The 25,442-nt window shown below is 41.9% G+C and overlaps 1 protein-coding gene across 7 annotated transcripts; it reads right to left on the reverse strand.

Moving 5' to 3' along the window:
- Positions 1-851: 851 nt before the first annotated feature.
- On the reverse strand, positions 852-25,232 carry hoxb3a (homeobox B3a). Of its 7 annotated transcripts, none has more exons than XM_036590166.1 (4): positions 25,141-25,232; positions 10,313-10,376; positions 3,788-4,385; positions 852-3,105 (listed from the first exon to the last, which is right to left on the reverse strand). In XM_036590166.1, the coding sequence occupies exons 3-4, from the start codon at positions 4,275-4,277 to the stop codon at positions 2,345-2,347; spliced, it is 1,251 nt and encodes a 416-aa protein (XP_036446059.1). In that variant the 5' UTR covers positions 4,278-4,385; positions 10,313-10,376; positions 25,141-25,232; the 3' UTR covers positions 852-2,344. The 7 variants fall into 7 exon arrangements, with proteins under 7 accessions (XP_036446059.1, XP_036446061.1, XP_036446062.1 ...); XM_036590168.1 differs by lacking the exon at positions 25,141-25,232 and adding an exon at positions 20,071-20,799; XM_036590169.1 differs by lacking the exon at positions 25,141-25,232 and adding an exon at positions 15,387-17,300.
- Positions 25,233-25,442: the final 210 nt, after the last annotated feature.

Here is a 25,442-nt window from a genome sequence, read left to right on the forward strand (position 1 = left end):
TTCGTCTCGGCCTTGCCTATCTATCTATCTATCTACCTATCTATCTATCTATCTATCTATCTATCGATTTTCGGACGTCAATAAGCAGAATTTTGACAAAAAAAATTAAAAAAGGAAAAATGTACTAATATATGACTTTCTGATGATGAATACATTGTCTGTGCATGTTTAAATAGTCGTTTTGTTAGTCTGCGTTGTAATGCTGGTTTATTTTCCGTGTTATGTTATGAATTTTTAAAGTTACTCTGACCGTGTCTTGAAATGCTGTTTAATTTAAAACCCTGGCATGAGCTTTTACTTTGCGCCAGGAAATTAATGCGGTTTGTTAACTTATTGTAAGCGATTGATCTATATGGTCACCAAGTATGCTCGACGTTTTGTTGCAGTGTTTTATTTGTAGATTAAACCAGTGTGGCTTACTTGTACATTTTGACACTGATCTTACTGTTAGACACAACAGCGTTTTCGTGTTTTGAGTCTATTGTGTTTCATTCCCCCTAAAAAATCAAACCACAACCCTGATTCAAAGAAACGTATTAAATAAACAAGACGCGGATAATTTTGGTCGAGTCTTTGTTTTCTGTTTTCTTTTTTTTATTTTATTATTATTTTTTTTTAATGTTACTGCCTTCCAGAACTGTGGACTTAGTAAGTTATGCTTTACAGAGGGAACTGTTTCTTTCTAGTAAACTGAGAGTAAGGGCCTGGGCTGACCTCGCCTCACGTGACCACCGATTTGCAGGCGCGGCCTTGAGGGCTCTTTCAGAAGCCATGAAGAGAGATATACCGTGTGTGTGCGGGGGAAGGGGGGTGGGGGTGGTGAAACGTTAAAGAGACGTACGACAAGAATGGAAATGAATAACATAACATTTTATTAAAGAATTGTTCAACAGCCAACTCTTAACAAGAAAATCAAAGTAGCTACAAAGAACAAATGAAGTTTCCAAAAAAAGTTTCGCTATACTGTCTAATTTCCGACTATGCAGGAACGGTTCGATTCCGCTCTCACGCCCCCTGTACAAGTCAAATCATTGTTTATGTACAAGGGTAACATAAACCTACGTTTCTCTAAAATACAAGAACTAAAATTAGTTACAATGACAAGAACACAATGTCTTCTTTTTATAACAGGTAAATACTAAAAAAGTACACTTTCTCGATATAAATACATGGGGGATAAATAATACAAAAAGAAAGTATTTAAACTGGCTATAACAAATAAATATATATTTATGAATGTTCATTTGAACACACACCGAAAGACGCTGATTGAAGGTCTTTCGCTTCAAAATAAGATTTAATTTTTTTCCTTATCCATCAAAATGTAAACTCTAAGTGCAACAATGATGCCCAGACGAGAAAGCATTAGGCGTAAACCGAAACGTCTACACCATTGCCTGGTTTCCCGGACATGCATTTTGTTCAATTATACCCTGTTTCCACGTTAAGTCAAGACATGAGAAAGTGTGGGCCTTCCGCATTAGTGTGGGCTAATGTAAGCAAACCCAGAGAGAGAGAGAGGGGGGAAAGGAGGGGTAGTCAGGAGAAAGGAGTGGGAGGGCGAAGGAGGGGCATTAACAGTTGAGAAAGATAGGGGTGACCATGTAGGCCTATTGACTAAATTCTCAAATCTTCTTTCTTTACCCTGTACCAACGTCAAAGCAATTATCTAATTCTAGTCACTTCATGGGAGAAGGCCCTAGGTAGCATAGTTGAAAAATGGACCTCGACTGGTCAAAGCCAGAAAAGAGTGTAGACTGCTACTTTGTCTTGCCAAGAAGAGTGCGCGCATTGTTTTGTTACGCTCATGTTTTTTTTTCGGGCGCATAGACTAAAAAATAAACAAATAAACAAATGTTTAGTGAGTCGTTTAAAAAGAGGTATGTGAAAGAAGGGAAGTGAACGAAAAACAATCCAGTGGTTTCCTAACGCCAGTTTCAAGAGTACACTACCACTCCGCTCTCAAGCAGTTCTAAGTGTGAAGAACTTGGCAATATGCTGCACGAATGCTAATGGTGACGTAAAAGGGGGGGCACACGGGGTCATACAGTAAAATAATCTATTCCTTGGCGTACACTAGCCACAGTTACCCAATATTCATGAGCGCTGTCTTTAAAGGGGCCTTTTAGGGCTGTGGGCAATGGATTGATTAGGAGATGTCTTCTGAACAAACGAATGTGCTCACAGGTGAATGGAAAGACAACATCGACACCAACTGCGGTTCTAGACAAGGCAAGAAACCACTGGATCATCTTTTTCAACCCCATTGCATCGTCCCATGGGTTTATGTTTGTTTTTGATTTAGTTTTTTTTTTTTTGTTTCTTTTTTTTTTGTCCAAACCTGCTACAGATGAGTCAACTTGGGTGCTTCTTGAATTCTACCCTGAGAAGGATGGTGCGTCGACAGATCCGTGTATGTCGGGTGTGTATCGCACGGTCCGTGGTGTTGGTTGGCCGACATCTGTGTGGCACCGTTGTAGTCCATGCTGGCAGACTGGTGGTGTGGTAGGTGATTGAGGCCGTACATAGATGGCCCGGTGGCAGGCATGGCATCCACATAGTTGCCTCCCACGTACACGGGGCTACCCTGCATGTTAGGCGTCCCGTAGTTGCCACTGTTACCCTGTAGCCCGTGAGGGTCATATTCCGGTGCCGTGGTACCATACTTCTGTTGCGATGGGCAACCTTTCATTGGGTTTTGATAGGCTGTAGACATGGCATATGCGTTTTGATGAGGCTTGTTGAAAGATGGTGGCGACGGCGCGTCATAGCTGCCCATAGAGTGCATGGAGTTCATAAAACCGGCAGAGGACTGCATTGAGAGGGGCGGGCTTCCGGTCGGAGATGGCCCCCCTGAGGAGGAACCCATGCCTTTCGATTTTTGATCCTTCTTGTACTTCATGCGCCGGTTCTGAAACCAGATCTTGATCTGCCTTTCGCTAAGATTGAGAAGATTGGCCATCTCTACGCGTCGAGGCCTGCACAGGTACCGATTGAAATGGAACTCCTTCTCAAGCTCCACAAGCTGCGCGCTCGTGTAGGCTGTGCGCGCTCTCTTGGAAGCCGCAGAACCCGGAGGGCTTTTCTCGCCGCCACTGCTCTCCGCTGGGGTGGGAATGAAATAAAACATAATTACTACATGCGGCAATTGAATGCATCGTTCCCCTTAATAAAGCTGGTCACGTAAAAAAAAACCTTAGCCTCCTCATATTGGTTGTCAACATTTCATAACTGGCATTTATTAAGAGATGTGCCCCCTAACATTGACCGGGTATATGTAAATTGTGTTAGGACCAATGCCCACGGCCAAAATCGTACTGTGCAGCACGCTAGACCATATTTGCTCTCCACACATTGATTGAATTTGAATGGCTCGTTTGCCTTGTGAACCAATGTTTGGGAAGTAGTAGTGTAAATAGTGTAACAGTGAAACAGTCAACGGGGCACTGGTCTCACTGTAAGTAATATATATGAATATACTTCGTTTTTATCCGACTATTTGAATGTAAATTTTGCAGGAGCCTTATTGCCATTACTTGACCCCCGTCAAACACACAAAAGGAAAAAAATGGAAGAGTGCAATACAGGCTACGATTTTGGTACCATTAGCTATGATTGCAATCAACCATAAGCTAAATCAGTTTCAAAAGCTGTTTGTGTTTTAATCCTGGTTTAGGATAGGCCTCTTTACAGGCCAACATCTGTCCCAGGCAAACAGGAGCAGGTGGGGTTGAGGATTGGGAAGGGGCGGTTGATCGTTAAAGGGTAGGGAGGGGTTGGCACACACCGTTAGCTGAGCTTGCGCTGGGGGAGCTGTTTTTTTGCTTGGTGTTCTGACGCGATTCTTTCATCCATGGGTAGATCTGTTTGGTGACGGTCGGGTTTGGGGCAAGCGTGGACGACTTTGATGACGATTTGGTCGTACTTCCGCTTCCAGCCCCACCACTTCCGCTGCCACCTGGTTGCTGTGGGGCGCTAGAACCAGTTGGGTTCACAGGGTTTTGGGGAGGGGAAACCTGGGGAGGTGGGTGGTGCTCAGATGGCAGACTAGGCCGCATACAGCTGCCGTTGAGCTCTTTCGTCTTGGCATGTTGTGGCTGTGTGGGAGCGCTGGTGCCGAGGGACTGCAGCGAGCAGGCAGACCTCTGGTAGTCACCCTCGAGGTGCGCCGAGCTCTGGAAGGCGGCTGGCTGGGCCTCATAGCCGAAGCCGTTGGCCCCCTGGTACGAGTAACCTCCGAATAGTGTCGAGTTGTCGTAGTAGGTCGTTTTCTGCATTTCCAAAAGTCGCGTTACTGGCTACCAGGGTCCTGACGACCTTCTGGAAGAACATTGGCACCAGATGTCACGTGACGGTCTTTTTCCAACGGCCTCTTGGAAGCTGACCTGAAAGGTTATAAGAGGCACATAATAAGAGGGGCGCGAGGTAAATCCATCTTACTGCGCTGAAAGGCGCCATGACATGAATAGCACGTTCCCACAACGCGGCTTGCAGATGCTATGTCAGGCAACGCTGGACTGCGATCTCTCTCTCTCTCTCTCTCTCTCTCTCTCTATCTATCTATCTCTCTCTCTCTGAGATCTCACAAATAAGTATCACAAACAACAAAATCGCGCAGCTCTCAAAAACTGCTCCTTTGCCGATGGTGAATTGAACACCTTAACTATCTATTTATCCATTGTTTTTCATTGCTGTTTTTGTACCAAACGTCTTATTTTAGTAACCCATAAACACACATATATATATATATATATATATATATATATATATATATATATATATATATATATATATATAATAAAATATTTTCCTCTGAATTTATCTGTTTTTATTGCTAATAAAAGACTTTTCTCTTTGTTGGTGTTCTGTTGCTGAAACTAGAACTGCCCCTCAAAATTATTACGTGTGTGTCTATATATTGTTTGTATATTTATTAAATTGTTACTAACTGATAATACATTTGAATGTATTATTACAATGTTTAAAACTGCATTTCGTTCAGTCAACCTAACATGAAAGTACAGGCTAGACTGAGCAATAGACAGACATTAGCTTTTAGCATTAGCTACCAGTTTTGTAGCCTAGAATGATATTTTATATAAACTACGCTGGAAAAAAATATAGCAAATAATAATTTTCAAACAGAAATGTAAATGCTATCTAATAAAGCTTTGTTTTCTCGATTCTAAAGAAGCGTGATAGTCTAATAAATGACCTGAGCTCTACAAAATAGGTTAGCAGCTCAGACAAATCAATAAATATGCCTCATGTAGAGAGGCAATCTCCAGAGAGCTTTCTCCAGTTACACACAAATGTATTTGGTCAACATTAAAAACCTGAAAAACCGGCATTGTGTTCCATGACCAATGTGGTGAACTTAGTAGTGGACCCTGTGAGTGTGGCGTGGAAAGAGGTCCCCGGAAACCCTCGCTAGATATGATTCATGATGGTCGCTGAACCGAAATAGACAAATCTAATCCCGGAAAGAGCCCAAGACCTCCTCTCTTGGTGTTGGGGTGGTTGAAAGGACAGGGCGAGGGCAATCACTCAAACACTTACAGACACCTGGCATTCATTTACGGTTACTAGTCAAGGGAGAATCGTAAAAATATGAAGAACTGTCCTGAGATTTACAGAGGTTCTCTATTTTGCAGTAGATATAACACCAGCAAGTTAAATTTAGTATCGGCAAATGCAATGAAATAAAATCGTTCATCGTAATTTTACTCATTTAATTGTGTTATAATTGATGGTGTATTGACACGATTATAAATGCCATGCTATCGCTACTTAACGCCCTTTTAATTGCCAAAACTAGAGGCCGTGTCTACGTTAGGTTAATATAGTCACCATAAGGCCTAATTTTTTAAAAGTGATGTAGTGCACAGTGTAGCCATAGCCTATCCATTATAAACACAAAGCAGAAAATAACTTAACCCATTTGGTGAAATCCGACAGAAAGCCAGTACACTGAATGGTGTAAATTAAATGCTTGCAGAAAGACGACCAAATGTAGGCCCATTAAACCGAGTGTGAAATGAATAAATACATAAGCGCAAGACAAAATAGACTTAAAGACAATTCTTTATCAGTTGTGAGTAGCAACATCAATAAACTATGTTTAAATAAACCACGAAAAAAGCTAATAAATAGTTTTCGAAAACGAAAAGGCTGAAAAACATACAGTTGTGGTTGTCAGTAAAACGAATTTTACTAACCACAGCGAAATTGCAGAAAATATGAAGGAAATAATGTTTTCCACGTGCTGAAATGTTATACATAAAACGAATGGAGATTTGTATGTGTCTGTTTATAAAACTGAGAACCTGAGCTACAGCTTTTGGACATCAACTCTCAACACGTCACAAATGTAGCTCATTTATCTTCGAAGAGGACGGACGGAATCCTAATCATTTACTCCAAGGAATTGTTCGGGGGAGAGAGAGGGGGGAAGAGGGAGGGAGGGAAAAAAGGAGCATTATAGATATCAAATCATATCGCAGTTCCATTAAATGGAACACGTAATGTCCTGGCCCTCTTGTTACGGTAACACAATAACCAACTTTTCTGTAGATTCAACCTTAACACAATTATGGAGTCGAGAACGGACGTGGTTGGGGGAAAGAGACCATCCCGTGAAACGTCAACAAAACAACAAGGGGGAGAACATTGCTTGGGCGCCCCTTAGCTATCGGACGTGGGGATACAGAAAGAGGCTAATTTCCGAACGGGCTTAGCAAAACAACACAATTAATGATCAATATTCGTGGATTTGTATTATATGTCTAGGCTTTTAAGGGTAAACGGCGTTGCCTTAATGTTAGTTGATTTTCTCCACTGGGGCAAAGGAGGCCCAGGACGAGCAATTTCTGAATCAAACAAAAAAAGCACCAATGGACAACGTTTGTAGAGAGATAGGAAATCTGCAAATATTTCAGTCCTTCGCTTAGCTACAGCATTCGATCGCCCAAAAAATATGGCTTTCCTAATGCGCTAAAATATAACACATCCTTTGCATCAAAGGCGACAGGACAATATACAGCCCCCTGAAATGATTCTCTCTGATACGGAAGAAAAATATGCGGCTGGCGAAATGAATGCGTTAGGCTGGGGAACAATCCGGAGGGGAAGAAAGAAGGCTGCTGCGTGGAAGGAAGCTTAAAGCCTTGTGAACTCTTCTTGAACCGCGTTTGGAGTCATACGGTCATAAATCACTAGGACACACATACCGCCATTCACAAACTGATAGCCTATTTCAAAGCAGCTTACCTTAGCCTCTGACGAGCGACGTCCGAGCAGGCATCATATTTTTTCACGTTCGGCCACCGTGCAATCAATAAAGCAGCCCAGAGCTCGTCGCCGTTGCGATATTTCAGCCCGCCAGAGAGCGTCAGACGCCGGGTATCTCGAGCACGGCTGCCCCGCGCCAGAGTGCGGGCGCTCCTGGACGGATCCCCTCGGCTCGCGAAAGGGGGGGAGATGGTCTAGCATGAAAGATCTGAGGTATGCGAGGGGGACTGCAAATGGACAGGCAGCGCTGCTCCTGGCCGCCCTGTCGACTGGTACGCCCTGCTCGCTGATAACAATGGCCTCAGATTTCGCCTCCTTTCTCCCCTCTTCCCTCGCTCACGGTGCAAACCTGAACATCATAATCCGAGCAGAGCTGCTGGCTCGCCGCCGTCACATTTCCCCGTTGCATGTCGGGCCCCAGCCGTTCGCTCGCGTTATTTTCGCCCTTTTGCTCCTCTTTTGGCGGCTTATTGTATTGTCAACACAGGCCTTCCCAGGCTATTTGGAAATAACGGAGCTGGCTGTGGATGTGCCAGGCGCGAGCGTTAATCCCCATCAAACAGCGTCACCAGTGAAAAATTATGCTAATTGCAGGCGCGCAGGACAGGCTAAGGGCCTACAAGCGGACATCCTTGCAGCTTTTTTTCTTTTTTCCAGCCCACTTCTCCACTAGTTTACGTGTCAGGCTGTGCTAATGCGGTTCAGTTAGGTACGTTTAGTTCTCTCTTATTCCACTGATGCATATTAAATGACTAGGAAGTGCGTTCTCAGTGCTGGCTGTCTGTTAGCTCCAGGCATAAGCAGCGTTCAGCCTGTGTTGTTAATGTTACATCACATCTCTGCCAACACACCCAACTAGTATAACTTATGCGCAAAACATGAAAACAGGTGGGGAGGGGGCGACAGAGCGAGGGAACAGACAACAGACGGACTTGAAAGCGGGGGAGGAGTGTGAAAACAAATCACCAAATAGAAAAAAAGCGAAGATAATTTTTGATATTTAACCGCACCGACGGATCCTGATCACACTAGTTTAACTTGGCTAGCGAGCACAAGTTAAAAATACACAAGTGGGTCTCCTTGACATTTTTTTTAATTTATGCTAAGTGGGACTTTGACACAAGGCGGATTTTTTAAAAAGTAAATCAATAGGAAATAAAAGACAAAGAGAAAAAAATGGCGAAAAGGAAATGTGGAAGAAAGCCAGCGTGAGAGCAAAATGGAAACGAAAACATGAAGGTGTTTTAGAAATATTACTTTCTCTCTTCACCGCCTTTCGTCATCTCTCTCTCTCTCTCTCTCTCTCTCTCTCTCTCTCTCTCGCTCTCTCTCTCCATATTTTTATTATTCAGGACACTACCCTCGTCGTTTATGGCTACGTAAGATTTATGACTTCTACCACACACAGGCAGCTGTAAATAGGCAACTTTAAAAAGATGCTTTTCGGCTAGGTGCCTGAATAGAGAACATCACCAGCGGTGTGGGAGGAAGGCAGGAGGCAAAAATGTAGGTGTCTGCATTTTGTTACCAGCATTGTTCTTAGTTTTGCAACTATTGCTAAATGCGTGAGTAAGTGGGAACAATTTAAAAGATTACTAATTAACTAATACGTGGGTGGAAGAAAAGAAATGCAGAAAACAGTCTTTTTTTCTTTTTTCTACTTTTCTTAGCACCATGATATATTTCATACAACAAGCAATCCTGGGTGGATTACCACTGTGCACATTGGATTATTTCATGCTTTAATGCCTTTTTTTGAGTGGAAGGTGCTATAATTTATTGTAAAATTGTTTGTTTTTACAGGAAGAACAGGTCATTGGATTCTATTTGAAGTTATTTGACGATGGATACCTTTTTTGGACAAACGATGCAATTTGGAAAAAATACAGAGCACCACCGCATGAATATATATATATATATATATATATATATATATATATATATATATATATATATATATATATATATATATATAGGTCGTATTAAACATCCTCCATTTCCTCATCCTAATCTATTTGATATAATATCCACAATCCACATTTTAGTTTATTTTCATATGTATTCGGAATGCTAAAACCTTTATTTTGTAAATTTAAATACGAAAATATCTCATATTAACGAGTGACACATTCTGTGTTGAGTTTTTTAATCAGTACAATAAGAGAGTGTAATGATATCAGTCGCCTTGGGGTGAAATAATTACCCTGTTTTGCTGGTTTTGTCATCTTCAGTGTCACTGTAACATTGTAATCGCCCAGAGCAGCTGTTGTTGTTACTGTTATTGTTATGGTTGTTCTTGTTGTTCGTGTATTTACTTACAAGTGAAAAAACAGATTGGGAATGTTGTTACAACGTGTGTGCCTGTAACAAGACTTGATTGTTCACCTTTTGCTGCGCCATTATTTGTCATTTGATTCCTCGAATTCACACGGTGGGAGTGGAATGTAAAGCATGGCCAGTGTTTCAAAATTAGGGCACTCGTACTATAATCTTCCATCTAAGCCTTTTCTCAGTTTTACTCGAATGCAGTATCGTATTATTGAAATTCAGAAATTCTTCATTAGAAAAGTAAATGTCTTCGGACATATGGCAATTGCAGCTACGCCAAGGACATGCACACAAAAGATTAACATTAATTAATCGTCTCATACAGACCGAAGGGACTTGTTAATAATTGCATTGTGATTTCTTCTTGTTTTTTTCCCCTGCACGTGTTCATTTCATGTTTGGTCTTTGTTGGCAAATGTTCTTTCAGTTTCAGTTGTGCAATTAAAATGACGCTTAAAGTCAAAAATGTTGTTTCGTTATTAACATTGATTTCAATAAAATGTGGATTTTTCTCCTTTACTTCATGGGTCAGTATTATTTCGTATTGGTTATGAATACAAATCAATAATCCACATTATAGACTGTCAATGCAAAAACACAGGCTTAAGAAACAATGTCTCCTCCACAAGCACATAGTCTGCAGATATGAATTATGGTCACACAGAGCAGTTTAAAGAGAGATTGGATCACTTACCGAGATAACGTCTTTCACTTCTAGATTTTATGCAAGGATACAGCTTCCTGATAACCCGAAGGATCTAAAAGAAGAAACGCACACACACAAAAAAAGATGCGATCAAAATGGGGTCGCCAAAAATCCAATACGACCTCGTGTACACAAATCGACCTCGGAAGCAATGTAAGGGTTGGCCACCGGTGACGGATATCATCAACCTTAAATTATGTTGAGGAATACAAGAAGAAATTCGAGGCCATCGAAAATATACAACATGAATCAGCAAGTCACATATTTCTATTGATTGCAGTCATTTATGTAATGATGTGTAATATTTATTATAATTTCATTTCAAAATCTGACCTTCCACTTAATTCTACTGAAACGACTAAAAAGAAAATTTAGAAATTCAAAAACATATAAATTTAATGGCCTCTTTTTTTCTTCTGGTCACAAATGCGCACATGCATACTTGTTTTCCAATAGGATTAAATAAAATAATATATTTAAGTTCAAATAGCCAAATGAAATATCACTAATTAGTATTAAAAAAAAATAAACATTGCTGGCGCGTTATAGCTATAAAAAGTGAATAATGAACAAATTAATCTCCTTGCTTTGAGTATTTGTTTTCCATTAGTGTGGAAAAAATAATATTTTAATATGATTAGTTAGAAAAGAAAAATGTGATAAACCATTAGGGAAAACATAATAATAATAATAATAATAGTAATAATAATAATAATACTAATAATAATAATAAACGCAGCAATTCAAAAAGCACAGATAAAACACAGTGCAAAGAAACAAATACAAAATAAAACGAAAGTATCAAGCGAGGTGCGGCGACCACAGAGAAAACCATAAAACATAAGCCCCACCATTCTGGTCAAAAATCCGCCCATAAACTTGGTAAACACAGCTCTTAATCCAAACGGAAGCCTTGGAGAAGCGAAAATGGATATATACAGTAGGCGAGGGCCTGAGTAGAAATGGAATGAAATGGCCTTGCTGGTCTGCATAGTAGCGCTTATTAAAAGTGGAATAAAAACGTTGGACGCTCCCGTTCGCCGGCTCCTGACAGCTACCCCAAACACATAAATCAAAACGAGGATTCCCCCGACCTCCCCGACTCTGCGGCCTATAGCGCTATAAAGTTATTTATTGCATCCCAGCACTCACGCACGCCGTTGGCTCGCGTCCATCCCAGGCGCCCGGGCCACTTTCAAGCGCTAAACGGGCAGTTTTGGGTGTTTTTTCGTCCCCGCTAACACGCCAGCGACCCGCAGTCTTACTGGACTAACCTAAAGTTACCTACAAAGTGAAGGGTGCTCCTGCCCCCGCAAGCAGGAACGCTGCTGCGCTCAGAACAAAGGGAGGAGGCAGCTTCCAGCCAGAAGAGCTGATGAGCCAATTTTTAGTGGGGGAAATGGGGAAGAAAGAAGTCAGGGAGCAACGAATTTCTAGTCGAACCAGAACCGGACTCTACAGAAGGAAAGGCTCCAGAAATGGCTAGATTATTGCGCTAAGTGTCGAAGGCACGGAGGGAAACAACAGCGGGATGCGCATGGGTTCATTTCTGCAGGCTTTGCAACAAAGGGCTCCTGCATAATTTATCAAAATGCATATTAAGTGGATATACAGGCATTGGGGAGCTCTGATGTGTTTGTCGGGCAGAGATTTTCAATAAAAAAACAATGCAATACTCAAATCCCATAGTACACACAACACACCCTCAGCTCAACTCACATAGTAACCACTTAAACGTCCAACTTTATTGGCAAGTTCTCTCTCTCTCTCTCTCTCTCTCTCTCTCTCTCTCTCCCTCTCTCTCTGATATAGCATCAGTCCCCTGCTGTATGATCACAGGCCATACCTAACACAGTTTATCACATCTTACCGTGACTTGTATGCATGCATGCAACACTTAAATATAAGCAAATCTGGAAAAAGAATAGATGAGCGAAGCTAACATAGAGCCGCGATGTGTCTTTGATAGATTGGCGTTGGGTTTCCAGCGTGACCTTTGAATGGAGGCGCAGTAACTCACCAGATTAATGATCAATCAAGTACTCTGGAATCCCCTTGTAATGTCTTATATTTATGTATTAATCCCCGGCGTGTACGTCCACGGGCTCTCGTATGGCACTTCCTAGAAATCGGCACAATGCCGACCTCATCACATTCACATTTGCCGTTTACTTATCAGGCAGTTGTGAACAGCAGAGTTAGTGAGTTAAAGAAACCTTAAAGGCCCTGTCTACGAATCCAAAATAATGTCCTAATTCCACCGCTCACGTGACACGCATGCGCCAAATGTATGCTCTGCGAAACCTAAATCACGGTGGTATATGTATCCACAAAATATGTCTCTATGACTTTTAATCTGTTATCCACAGCTGGTATGAACTCCCGGCTTCTGTCCCCTTTTCTCCAAAAGACCCATTTTGCCTCCTTTGGTGAGCTTTCATCAAGTCCATTCGTTGGATTCCAAACCCAAACGCGAGCGGTACAAGGTTGTTTTAAGCGGAGAAAGGTTTGATATATCTTCTTTTCTGTTGCATTCTGGCGAAAGACACGGAACTTTCAACACCCCAAACTTGTGAGCGTCCAATCTTTGAACACTGAAGGGGTTTTCTGCCATTGCTGGGAGAGTGGGAGAGCAGTGGGCTTGGTTTTTGACACCCACGCTTATGGCTCTATAGTAAACATGCCTGGATTACAATTAACTCTCATTGGAGCCTCACTGACCTTCCCAAGATGTTCTTATCGATCCCTACGGAACTGCCTGTCATGAAATTCTGGAGTGGGTTAGAGGAATTTCTAGGCTAGTGCATTTTAACTTCAAAACATTTTCTCTCATAATCTGGAGCTACCTTCTGATTTTTGAATTTTTATATAGCTCGGTATGTAGTTTGTTACCAGTGACTGTAGAAAAAAAACAGCATTGTAAATATATTATCCTGGATGGTAGTCAAATCGAGTAATGAGAACTGTGATTCTGCTAGTCTGCCTGATCCTCCGCTAACAAGAGACTTTTCTTAGTTAACGCCAATCCTAAAATTCACGCCGTCAGCGTCTTTGTAGGCGAAGTTAATTTTTAAAGACCAGCAAGGCTTAGAATGGGTAATTTTTAACTTGGTCTGAATGCAGGCGCACATTGAGGACGAGTGGGGGGATCTGGGTCATCGTAGCCCCATGCCCTCTGGGTCTGAAAAGTGCCAACCTCACCAAATATGACAAACGACTCCGGAGAGCGCGACTCCAATGTGCTGGTTGCCTTAATGACACCTAGAATTATTGCACTGCATCTTTGGATTCTTGATAAAAGTAGCATCAATGTGTTAAACTAAATCGCATTTGTCGCCACTAAAGAAACCCAGCCATGTATTTCAGTCCACTTCTCTGAATACAGCTGTTGCTTACATATTAAAGTCATGTGCCATGACATAACAACAACAGTGGCCGTAGTAGGCTATAATGTAAATCTTCAAAATGTATATTGAAGGCTAAGGAGATCCTATGGATGAGCTGACACTAGAAAAGAGGATGTATATTATATTTAAGTCGCACTAAAGATGGCAGTGTAGGCTATTGTAACTTTCTCTCTGCTTCTGATGCTCTCTCAACTGTCAGTGATTTATGATAAAATCAATTAAATCATAGTCACTTACTGTTTTGTGGTTTTAACTAGACCTGTGCTTTACAAAGCGTAAACCGCTGGGTCACAAAATCCTTTCTCTGTTGAACAAACGACTCTGAGCAGCATAGAAAAGTGTAATACAGTTTAAAGAGTAGCAATAGCTGAGAAATATCTAGAATGTGTTATTAGTGGAGCACATTGAAACCAACAGTATAAAGATCAGAGTGTCAGATATTAGTGAATGTGGCACGGTGTGGCTGCTTTGCTCTATCACGTATTAAAAAGCGACTTTGGGACGTTTTGCCATCATCCTCGCTCCATCTTTGTTAATTCAAGCCAAATAGTTTGCAGTGGCTAAGATCTTAAAATAAAAAAAATGCCTACATTTAGACTTTACCTGGCAAATGATGCTTGTTAATATTCTATATTTATAAGATTGGCACATGCAGTTGTTTGTGGTTTGTGCAAAAAAAAAAAGTCTGCTTCAAATTGTTAACAATACATCGTCTATCAGATTCCTTTTATTAAAATTTCCGACTGAACGACATGGGCCTAGGAATGCGAGATTGATGGCTCTCGGTCTTCTAAGAAATAGCGAAGCGACGGAGACATCATGGCATGCACAACCTGTGAAATCATGAAATGCGCAACCTTGGAAAGCTATTAATGAACACTTCATGTGTGGGAGGCTCAAAGGCGACGCAAAAGTCATATTGTTTTATTTCTTTAAAGACCCCGTGTTTACACACCTAAGGAGCGGGAAAACTCCAAGGAGACATTAAGTTTCAATATAACCATCCACCTTGAGGCCACATTTGAATTATTAGCCGCCCCTCCGTTCACTCAGGCAGCTCGCGCCTGCTGTAAGTTTTAGGAACGCCAGTTGTTTCACACTTGGCAATCTTCGAAAACGTAATAACAACGAGAGCCCGTAGTGATCATAAGGTGTGCATTTTGGGATTCCTGTGGCGTGCATGGGGGAAGAAAAAAACAGGGGTCTAAACTGGGAGCTGCTTGAGTACGCAGTCCTTTCTTCGGGTCATAAATCACCAACACATGCGTCTTCTTTTTACACCTAACCTTCAACGTTCATTCTCGACTCTCTTGGCCAGTCTAAACACTTATCCACGCTGTGATGAGCCACTGACTTTCCTAATGAGAAAACTTTTATAGGGTGATAGAAACTTTAGCTAAGAGCTAGCTGCACGGTAGAGGTAAAGAAAGGCGTATGGAGAACGAAACGAGGCAACCTTTAGCCTTACTCAGTTACCTATTTGAAGGCATCTGTCCTCAGTTGTGTGAAAACAAAAGGTTTTCGAGCCTGGGCACACCCAGGGATGGCTCTAGCCTGGGTCACACGACGGATAATTAATGACTTGTCGGCAGAGGAGCTCAGGACACTAGGAAGAATCCAGGCATGCGGCATCAGTTGGAGCTTGCAAACCTTACCTGAGTTCCAGCATTCCTTCGACCTCTCCAACGAAGAAGTGCCCTGGCTTTTGGAATACGTGTTCAGGACGCCCATGGAACGGAGGGACAAGCCAGGGAGCGGATTTAGAGGGTCTGAGACGGCGCGGAATGACTGATTAGCTTTTGTGTCATACTAAAAGCCCTACAAATAATTTGGAAGCAAATGCGACTGTTAACATTGTGAAAATGACACAGATAGGGCCAAAGATGTTGCTAATACGCGCGCGTCCTCAAACGAACGCTCTGGAGTGCAGAGAGGATTTTTTTTAGCTCTACAGAATTCCGGACTCCAAATCTCGGCGTGTGACTCCTCAGGCGCAGCAGTCACCAGCAGGCGAAAGATTCCACCTCTACCCTCTAGCTGTCTTTCCGCCTCTCGCTGCCTGCGCGAAGCAGCGTGGATTGACACGGTGAACTAGTGAACCAGTGGACTGACAGGACACACAGGGTGGAGAAGGCATCAGGGTTCCTCTGTCCAATAGGGAACTACACGGCTCCGGGGCCAACACATGGGCCATATGGTCATTGCAACCTGGGGGCTTCAGGAAGGGCGAGCACGGCTAGTCTCACTCTGATAGCTAGTTTCTCGTGGACATTCTGAGGAAAACTAGTTTCTAATATAGACCACTAGGATGTAGTTTCTTTAGATATACTAAAATTTGAGCAGACGGTAGATGGCGAGAACCGTGGCTGTGGCTTTACTGTGTTTCTTTGATTGAGCTTTTTTTAAAGTCCTGAAAGATATTGCATAACTTGAGCAAATGTACTTGGCCTTGCTCCTTTAAAGTCTTTGTTTGCTGGGTTGTACTCTACCCACGCAGATTGGAGAAAAACACCCACACGACTCGAGCATTCTCTCTCTCTCTCTCTCTCTCTCTCTCTCTCTCTCTCTCTCTCCCACACACACACACACACACAAGCGCGAGGGAAGTTCAATTATAGCGATTTAAAAGCGTGATGATAGTGTCCGTGCTATTCTTAGACGCTGCATGAAAAAGGTGGCCGTCCTCTCCCGAACATTTCCGGCTCCGTTCTCTTATCGCTCTCCCACATGATCCTCAACCGGCTGAAAACCCTCCGCGTTGCCTCTGGATATCTTTTCTGCGGTCATTTTTCATGCGCTCTCAATCGCTGCTCTGTACAGACCGTTATAAATTAGCGCGAGGTTTGATATTGATTTATTTCTAGACGGGTAATCATTCCAGCATTATGAGGCCGGGGAAACACCTGGCCAAGCTAAAATGAGATAATACGCAAAAAGATAGTGCGTAAAACTCTTTCCAGAGGCCCATTACGTGTGCTGCCCCACTAACACACTATTATTTGTCTCTAAGCACGAGAATACTCAGTGTAAATGTTAAGAAAAAGAATGATATTTGGCCACCACTGGCAGCAATCTGTAAACGCGTACATAACGAGTATATAATTACTCCAAGTTCAAATAAAAGAGCAAAGAAACAAGATGTTATTTTACTACATTTGTCTTTGTCCGTACACCGGACAATCTGTCGGATTTGGCTGTAATATTTGTGGTGTCTTGTGTTTGTAGAGTTGAGATAATTAGCCTCTGTAAGCACACAATAATAGCCAATGAAAAAATAAATCTGTTTAACATATTTGCAGCCGTTCCACGTCCCTTTGCAAAGACTGGCATTTGTTTTTGTATTTTTGTCCTTTAAAGAAAGATACAGAAATACGTGGCTCTACTTCCAAGGTGTACTGCAGTACTATTTTCACATAGTGAGCTGGAGTTTATATATGTTCCTGTCTGCCATTCTGCCATTGTGGAAATGTATTCTAGGAGGCACATGCAGCATGAGCTAGTTTTAGTATAAAACTATACCATATTTCAAATTACGGTACAAATTAATGTTCCATTTATATTTACAGCAGCCTAAACTAACAAAGACTAAACCAGCAACCTTTTTTCTTATTTTAATGAGTACTGGACTCAAAAGAAAAATAATAAAAAAATATATTTTTTCTTTTGAGGTCGCCAGAATCTGGAGCACAATATGGCCGCCACACATGGGTGTATTGTTTCAAGAGGTGGGCTTTCTTACTAACATTGCAATGCTGTTTGATAAATAAATAAATAGCTTAACAGGTTCCTCTTTTAACACAGTCGAACACGCCTATCTGACACATATCACAAAACAGCCAAATGCATCTGTGTGAGGTGTGTTTGCTTTGCTTTTATGGCCTTAAATCTTGGCACCTAGTTGTTGTTTTTTCTAAGGCATGTTATGCTGAGAAGAACAATTAGCTATTTTATCCCTGATCAAAGTCCTTTAAAATATTAGGCATAATAGGCTGTGACCACTCTTGCTGTTACTGCTACTAATGGTAGTGTTGCTGCAGATAATAATAATAATAATAATAATAATAATGATAATGATAATGATAATAATAATAATATGGCTGTAAATCAAAGTAAATGTGTTCTGTAGGCTGGTACTGTCTGCAACTGCCCACTTACTGCATTATATGCTGTACATATACAGATATGTATAATGTGTACATAGTGTGTGTATAGTGTGTGTGTGTGTGTGTGTATACATATATATATATATATATATATATATATATATATATATATATATATATATATATATAAATATGAGTGTGTATGTGTATGCATGTCTGTATGTATATATGGCGGTTCTAAATGTTTTAAATGTCAAACTGGCTGCTATTTTGATTCCTTTACTCAACCTTCACTCGACTGTTACTGAGCACATATCAGATATGAGATGAGAAAAGTGTCCCATCTCTTCGCCCTTAAGCATCCTCCAAAATGAGCTCAGAAATTGTTTTTGACACTTCGCCCGGCAACAAGGAGCGCCGCTGGAATTATACATTTTGAAGGTGTTCACCTCATGCAGCTGTGCCCATTAATATTTGATAGCAGCCGCCGTGTTGTTCTAATTTTGCTACAAAAAGGGATTCTTCTGCCCAGACTAAAACATAAAGATTAGAAGACTATAGATACAAAAGGGCACGGGTTATAAGTATACTACTCTGTTCTTTTATTGTTATTATTATCATTATTATCATTATTATTATTATTATTGTTATTATTATTATTATTATTATTATTGCTGTTGGTTGACTTTAACCACCATCACGTTCTCCTCTGCTGTAGTTCTATGAACACTAATTATTGTGCATGTGACGCTGAATATTTTGATTTGTCTGTGTTCATGAGTAAAGATAATAATAAAACCTGTTTTTAAAATGAAAGGAAAATATTGGCTCCTTTGTTTGAAGACTTCATCCTCAGCAGCGCATGTGCACCGCACAATTATTACAATCTGAAGGAAGAACACGTCATAAACGAGGTTTACAAGGAGAGCAAACAAACCTCCCCTTCGTGTAGAAGCTAAAGAGCTACTCTGCCTCTTGCGCCATGCTAACCAGTGTGGAAGGTGTTCCTCACACTACATCTCAACAAAGCAGTAGAATCAATGGAGAAGTATTTTGAAAAGGCCGCGAATTTTCTTCCCCTCTCTCTCACTCTCTCTTTATCTTTCTGATTGCCTTGAGGGGCCAAGGCCATCTCTTTCTGTGTGCATGGATATTAGGAATGGCCGGCGTTCCTGTCCAAGCAGGAAAAAGATGTGCCAGGATATGAAGAAAAATCTCTTTTCCGTTTGATTCAGAAGCTATTGTGTGAGTGGCCTGTGGCTTGTCGAATATCGTCGCGTGGCCAGTCTTCGCCCAAGCCGGAGCAGACCACCTCTACTAAGTTCGTATTCCAATTAAGCTTTTTTAATGCTCTGACGAAGAACGGCTGCAGCCCAAGTGCGAGACCCCTGGCTATGAATTTGCAGGCGGGCGCGAGCGCTTTTATGAGATTTACATAGCGACGAGGCGTTCCCGTTTTGGCAAATTTAAACAAATCTTCCCTTAATTGGTAATCGCATATGCAGTAACTCTAGACCTGCAGCTACTTAGCCCTCATATTAGTCGCTGATCCATTGCCGTATATATCGCTCGCGATAATCAACTTTGGGGCAAAAGGGGGGAGAACGGGGGGGCAAGGCAAGAGAGCTGCACCGCGCCGTTCTGAGAGCGAAAAAGCCGGCGAGCTCAGCGCGAATCCAGGAATCTCTTCCTCATTCCAGCGTATCATCGCTCGCCCATCATTTTTTCCAAGAGGGATGATTTATCGCGAAGACGGCCATAAACAACACAACTCCCTCACAAATACACAATGGCAGCCCCGCTGCCGCTGACACACATATCACTATAAATCAAGCGAAGTAGCTGGCTGAAAAGAGGGAGAAAGACAGGGAGAGAGAGAGAGGGAGACATGCAGACGAAAGGGAGAAGGATGGGTTATGGTGACGGAGAGCAAAAGAGAAGAAAAAACAAGCCACTTTAGAAAAAAAAAAGAATATAAATATATATGTAAGTGGTCTGATATGAATGGAGTAGAATGCAATGGCATGTTGTATCACTGTTGCCAGTTGAATTCAAACGATGGAATGGGCTTTTGTGAGACACACATGCAGGATGACGAGGAATGGTGAGGATGGATATTTCCGGACGATATTTACCACAACACCGTAAAGAGCAAATAAATGCAGGGAGACGGGCAAGCCCGGACACAGTGGCGGCGGTGGTGCTCGCGTGCTTCCCCGGTTTCCGCTATACTCACAAGCTCCGAGACGGTGAGATGCTCCCCCGTCCAAATTTGTTTTATTGCAGCCTCCGTGAGGGTCTGTGCCTTCGCTTTTTTTCGCTCTGCTATAGGGCTTGTTTTTAAAAGGACAGTTGAATTTCACGTCAGACACTAGGAGACCATGTCTGCGATATTCCTGACGAATACATATCTATTCTGCAACCACTGCATTAATTATTTAATGAATCACGTGACCAGGAGGGGGATGGGGTACCTCGGCTTGCACGCTCGCGGGACCACTATGACCCAACACTGCGCAGCCATTCTCTAAGTTGCATTTCTTTTTAGGGGCTTATAAGAAGAAATTAAGTGTCAGATCGTGCAGGCATGCATTTTTCTGTTTCCTCTTTTTAAAGATAAAATGGTAAGTGAATGTGATGTGTTAAATAGTGAGATACATTCATGTGCAAACTTGAACTGTACATAACTGTCTTTCGGTGTCGCTACGCGTTTATTATCACCATGCATTTTATTCCATGCTTTTAGGTTCCTGCTTTAAATCCTTCTAATGATAAACAGTTTGGGATTTAGTCACAACATAGAGTATCATTTGAATTTGCGCATATTTGTTGTCCTCCATTTATTTGCTGTCAAAGTTACATAATATTGTAACGATACTCTGTACATGCATTAAAATAATAATAAAAATCTGTTTGCTTTTTTCTTTGAAGTAAATGTTCATGATAACAAGCTCTCTGACGAATGGCTGCTGGAATTACAGCTGATATCGCACTGCCAGTTTTCACCACTATCAGCATGCCAGCAAATTTCAAACGGCAATCAACTTTTATAGGATCATTTGTAGACAGAATTCACAACACAGTGGGCAAGCCTGAGCAGTGTTTTTGGTTAACATTAGTACAAATATCCAAAATACAAATTGATCATGAGTCTGACTGGAACAGTTCTGCGAATTAAAGACAGGTAGCACGCGGCAGAGAGAAAGAGAAAGGGGGGAATCTCTTCTGAAGACCCTGCCTTTGAGCACCAGGAAACAATAGCAGCGATCCCCTTCTGCACAGAGCTAAGACAAAACCGAAACAATAGGCATGGGGCTTAGTCAAAAGGAACGAAGTCATTCGGAGACTCTTGAAGGTCAAACAATAGCAAGACTTGCTGTGTACGTCGAGAAGTCTAGCAAAGGGAGCAGCTCACACTTCTCCTTTCACTACAGATGCAGTCAAAACAGCTCGGAGCAACGAAAAAAGCAGCACTACAAAGTGTGGCTTCCACCTTTGTTAAGAAATAAAACCACGTAATCTTTATCACACTCAATTAGCCTATACACTTTGATAAAGAAGTCAGTCGCGACGAGGATGTGCTTCATGTGCAACTGAAACCGCAGTGCAGCTCCTGCAGGAACATTTGTGCCCGTGAAAATATGTGAACAACAAGGACAATGAAAGATGCGCGAATGCCATAAACTGTAACGTCAACACTGCTGTTTATCAGATTATAGAGCATGTGAGACTGTATAGCAGTCCCGAGCAATCTAATGAAGAAACTGTACGACTCCAAAAAAAGAAAAAAACGTCGAAATAGATGTGATTTGTGGGATTACAGTTCAGTATTCTTTTGAAAGGGACCACACCCTGTACTAATAAAATAATGGGCACATTCCACTAATATAGAAAACGAAATTATTATTATTATTATTATTATTATTATTATTATTATTATTATTATTATTATTATTATTATTGGACCTAGTAAAATATCAATAAGAAAATATTGCATAACAAAAAAGATTATTCTCGAAAACCTGCCGATGAGATGTAAACAAAAAGATCTATTCAAATGGTTTGTTTAAATTCATGACTCTTTTACCTCAATGTGAAATATGTACAGGGAGTCTAAAACAACGAAAATTAAAAGGAAATGATTTTGAAATAAACAAAAAGGGGCTATAATTTTATATCAAAGAAAACTTCTAAATCAAAGAACATGCGCATGATGCGCAATAAGAGAAAAACGCCTATTTTTTAATACATAGAGATGAAAAACCTACTAAACTATCAATGATACAAAAGACAAAAAAGAGAGAAAGAGTTAGAAATAATAATAATAATAATAATAATAATAATAATAATAATAATAATAATAATATGAAGGATTTTTTTCTTTCTTTTTCATTTACAAAAACTGTGTTTTAGACATTAAAATCAGAATGTAAATCGAAGAACACGTATGTAAACAGAACATTTAGCTGAAGGCTAGGTTTATTCAGAGCGGTGGAGATTGATTTACGGCGCCGAGCATCCCTTCCTTTATTGCGGACCGTAAATCTGTCAAACGCAGTGGAACGCGCAGTGCCGTTCTGAAATATAGTGGAGCGCGCGACACCGCGGGACAGCAGCATGTTGTGGTGAATGTGCTTTTATCTAGCATTTGTTTTAACACTTTAAAATCAGCAGAAAATAAGGATCGTATTAGTCGTTTAATGTAGGCTATGGAGATTTAATGCTGGTGGCACTGATAAAACAGTGTATTGAGGTCAGGCTGTAAGTGTATTTATATTTATTTTTTATTTTTGTATCTTCTTCCTATTATTATTATTATTATTATTATTATTAGTAGTAGTAGTAGTAGTAGTAGTAGTAGTAGTATTAGTAGTATTATTTTTATTGATAGTCGACTAATAATGGCGTTTAAAAACGAGCAGTGTACGGTACTTCTGTTATGGGCATTTGTCAAAACCTTCTTATCATAATTTCATCATTCTAAGCAGTAGGTGCCAAAATATGCAAGTTGGTCGTTTCATATTGAGTCGGCCGCCACGTTTTCGGAAGCTTTGGAGTAAAGAAATAAAGCTTCTTAGAAATCCAGAATATTCCTCTTTAGTGAGCGCGCTCATTACTCTTGTCTCTCCGTGGCCATAATGGAATCTGTATCACAGCAACCATTGAGTTAGTTAAATATTAATATCAAATGAAGAGCACCCAGTTGGGAAGATACAGCAGGGTAAAAGAAATTAATGTGCGCATCGCACCGCGTCTCTCGGAATAAAGGAATATGCGTATTTACTAAATAGTTCTAGTAGCTGTGTGCGGGTAGATAGGAGGAACACTCCAGTAATATTGATGCTATGGGAGATTACTGAGGCAGCAGGGAGGACGGTTGGCGTTTTGCTGGCATTGTTAACAATGGTGCTTTGCCTTACTTAATATGTGTCTCTTTTTTAAACACACACGCGCTGGCTCGCGCGCACGCACATACACGCGCGCACACACACACAAGCTCCCGGTCCAGGAGCACAAAGCTGGCGCGCGCGGGCCATATATCTCTGTGACTACGCGGCGCTGACCTCCGCTCTGCGGCTTTTCAGAATAATAATTCAGCAATGCGCGAGGGCTATTTGTTTCGCAATTAGCGGCGTGAGCTAAAACAGGCACCACACCACCACAGCCGTGCTGCAGGGCCAAGTGACCAAGCTTTCCAACAAATCTTGGAGGGCTTTTAAAGAGGGGAGTGTGGAGAGCAGAAGAAGGCGCTGCAGAGGGAGGGGGGCTTACATGATACAATACGAGGCGTTGTCACACAAAATAGCCGTCATATTTCCGAGGTGGAAGGCCCTCGTGCTTCCTCTCTCCTTGCCTACGCCGTGCTTCCGAAATACACAGTTGTACATTCAGGGCCTGGGGAGGAACACCGAGAGGAGTGAGGCGCGAGCCGTGCTACATATGGTGAATACGTAGTCTATCCAAGGGGTCTGAAACCGAAACAAGGAAGACGTGTGGAAGAAAAGGTCTTGGCAAGGCCGCGACTCGTGTTGTTTTAAGGGCCCCGTTGGTTTACACGACTGTCTGAGGGAAGAGATAGCACGCTGCCCTCAGGTTACAGTGCCCCGACCGCGCTGTTATGACAAACTCGCCCTGGGGCTTTGCTGACCATGTAACACAGAGCACAGTCCAGCCTGCGCCGGGTCAAGGGTTTCAAAGGGTCAGTCTGTGCCTTCGCAACAGACCTAATCGGTCAGAAACAACGTGTCCCCTGGTTGAACCCACCGCAGCCCATCCTGCTGCCCACTCCAAGAATTGATTTTTTCCCCTCATCCCTCAACTTCTCCCAATACTAAGGCCTATATTTTCGCCATTTGTTCCTGTTACTTCACCACGCTTCATGCTACACGAATCCACAGAGGGATGCGAGCGCCGTAAGCCAGAACCAACGGCCTTTTCCAATGCACGGTACAGATTGATTCTCAGGGGTTAAACGCCGGTGACTGCGTATCAGAGGCAGTCGTGCTCATCTAAGCACACAGCAACATGCAACAGCATCGAAGCAATTTGCTTTGTTTGAAGCAGTGTCGTTTGTTTTAGGCAAATTGTTTCTGCTTTCGGAACATTCTGCGCCGTCCTTTTAATTCTTTTCTGACCAATAGGGCATTGAACAATTCATCCTCGAAGTCGACCGTTTTTGCACCTGCGTGCCACCCAGGCGCTTTGAAAGAGGAAAACTGCAACGTAGTGCAAAAAAAGCAATATGACTTGCAAAAGAAATAAACAGCCATAAACTACAGGCATTACCCGAGCAGCCATATGATCACCAGCAAATTGCTGAAGTGCGTTTGAAGTAAATGGAAACAGCAGTGCGTCCAATATTTGCCAACTGTTTTGTTCACATGCATATAGTAGATTGGAATTGATGCATATTAACGTGCCCCCCCCCAACCATACACACATGGGCGCGCGCGCACACGCACACGCATCTCTCTCTCTCTCTCTCTCTCTCTCTCACTCTCTCTCTCTCTCTCTCTCTCTCTCTCTCTCTCTCTCTCTCTGCTTCTTTCTTTCTCTAGCCACATCGCTTAAAAGATGCTTCTAGGTATCAAGACAACAGTTGCACCTCCATATCCAGCCTTCATCCCACGACCTAACTACAAACACACAACAGACGGCTCCCAAAAGTCAAAAGTCACCCCTTTTTCTGTCACAAACCTCCAGAAAACAAAAAACAGCAACACTACGACATTTGCGCCGATGCTACCCGACTGTGAAGACAAGGCCATAAAGCAATAAAACTCTCAAACGAAACAAAGTACTTTACCTCCATTGCTGCCATCTCTCGTCCCGTGAAGAGTTTCTCTGGTGTTACCATTTCTCTTGGATTTTAGTTCATGGGACATCTCTCACCCAAAAGTTTTCTTGTGGCATGACTTGGTGAATAGAAGATGGTAGAGAAGGGAGGGGGGTGTCTTCAAGTGTCCTCCAAGACTTCACTGCCCTCCTAGCAGAAGGTCCGTGCAGTTGTGCTGCTGAATGACAATAGAGAGAAGACTTGTTTAAAGAGAAGCCGTGATTAATGATTTTTCTGTATAATTCTCACATTTTTCTTAGGGCCTCTGTCCG

Source organism: Colossoma macropomum, unplaced genomic scaffold (genome assembly GCF_904425465.1).
Source record: "Colossoma macropomum unplaced genomic scaffold, Colossoma_macropomum, whole genome shotgun sequence".
Taxonomy (NCBI): Eukaryota; Metazoa; Chordata; class Actinopteri; order Characiformes; family Serrasalmidae; genus Colossoma; species Colossoma macropomum.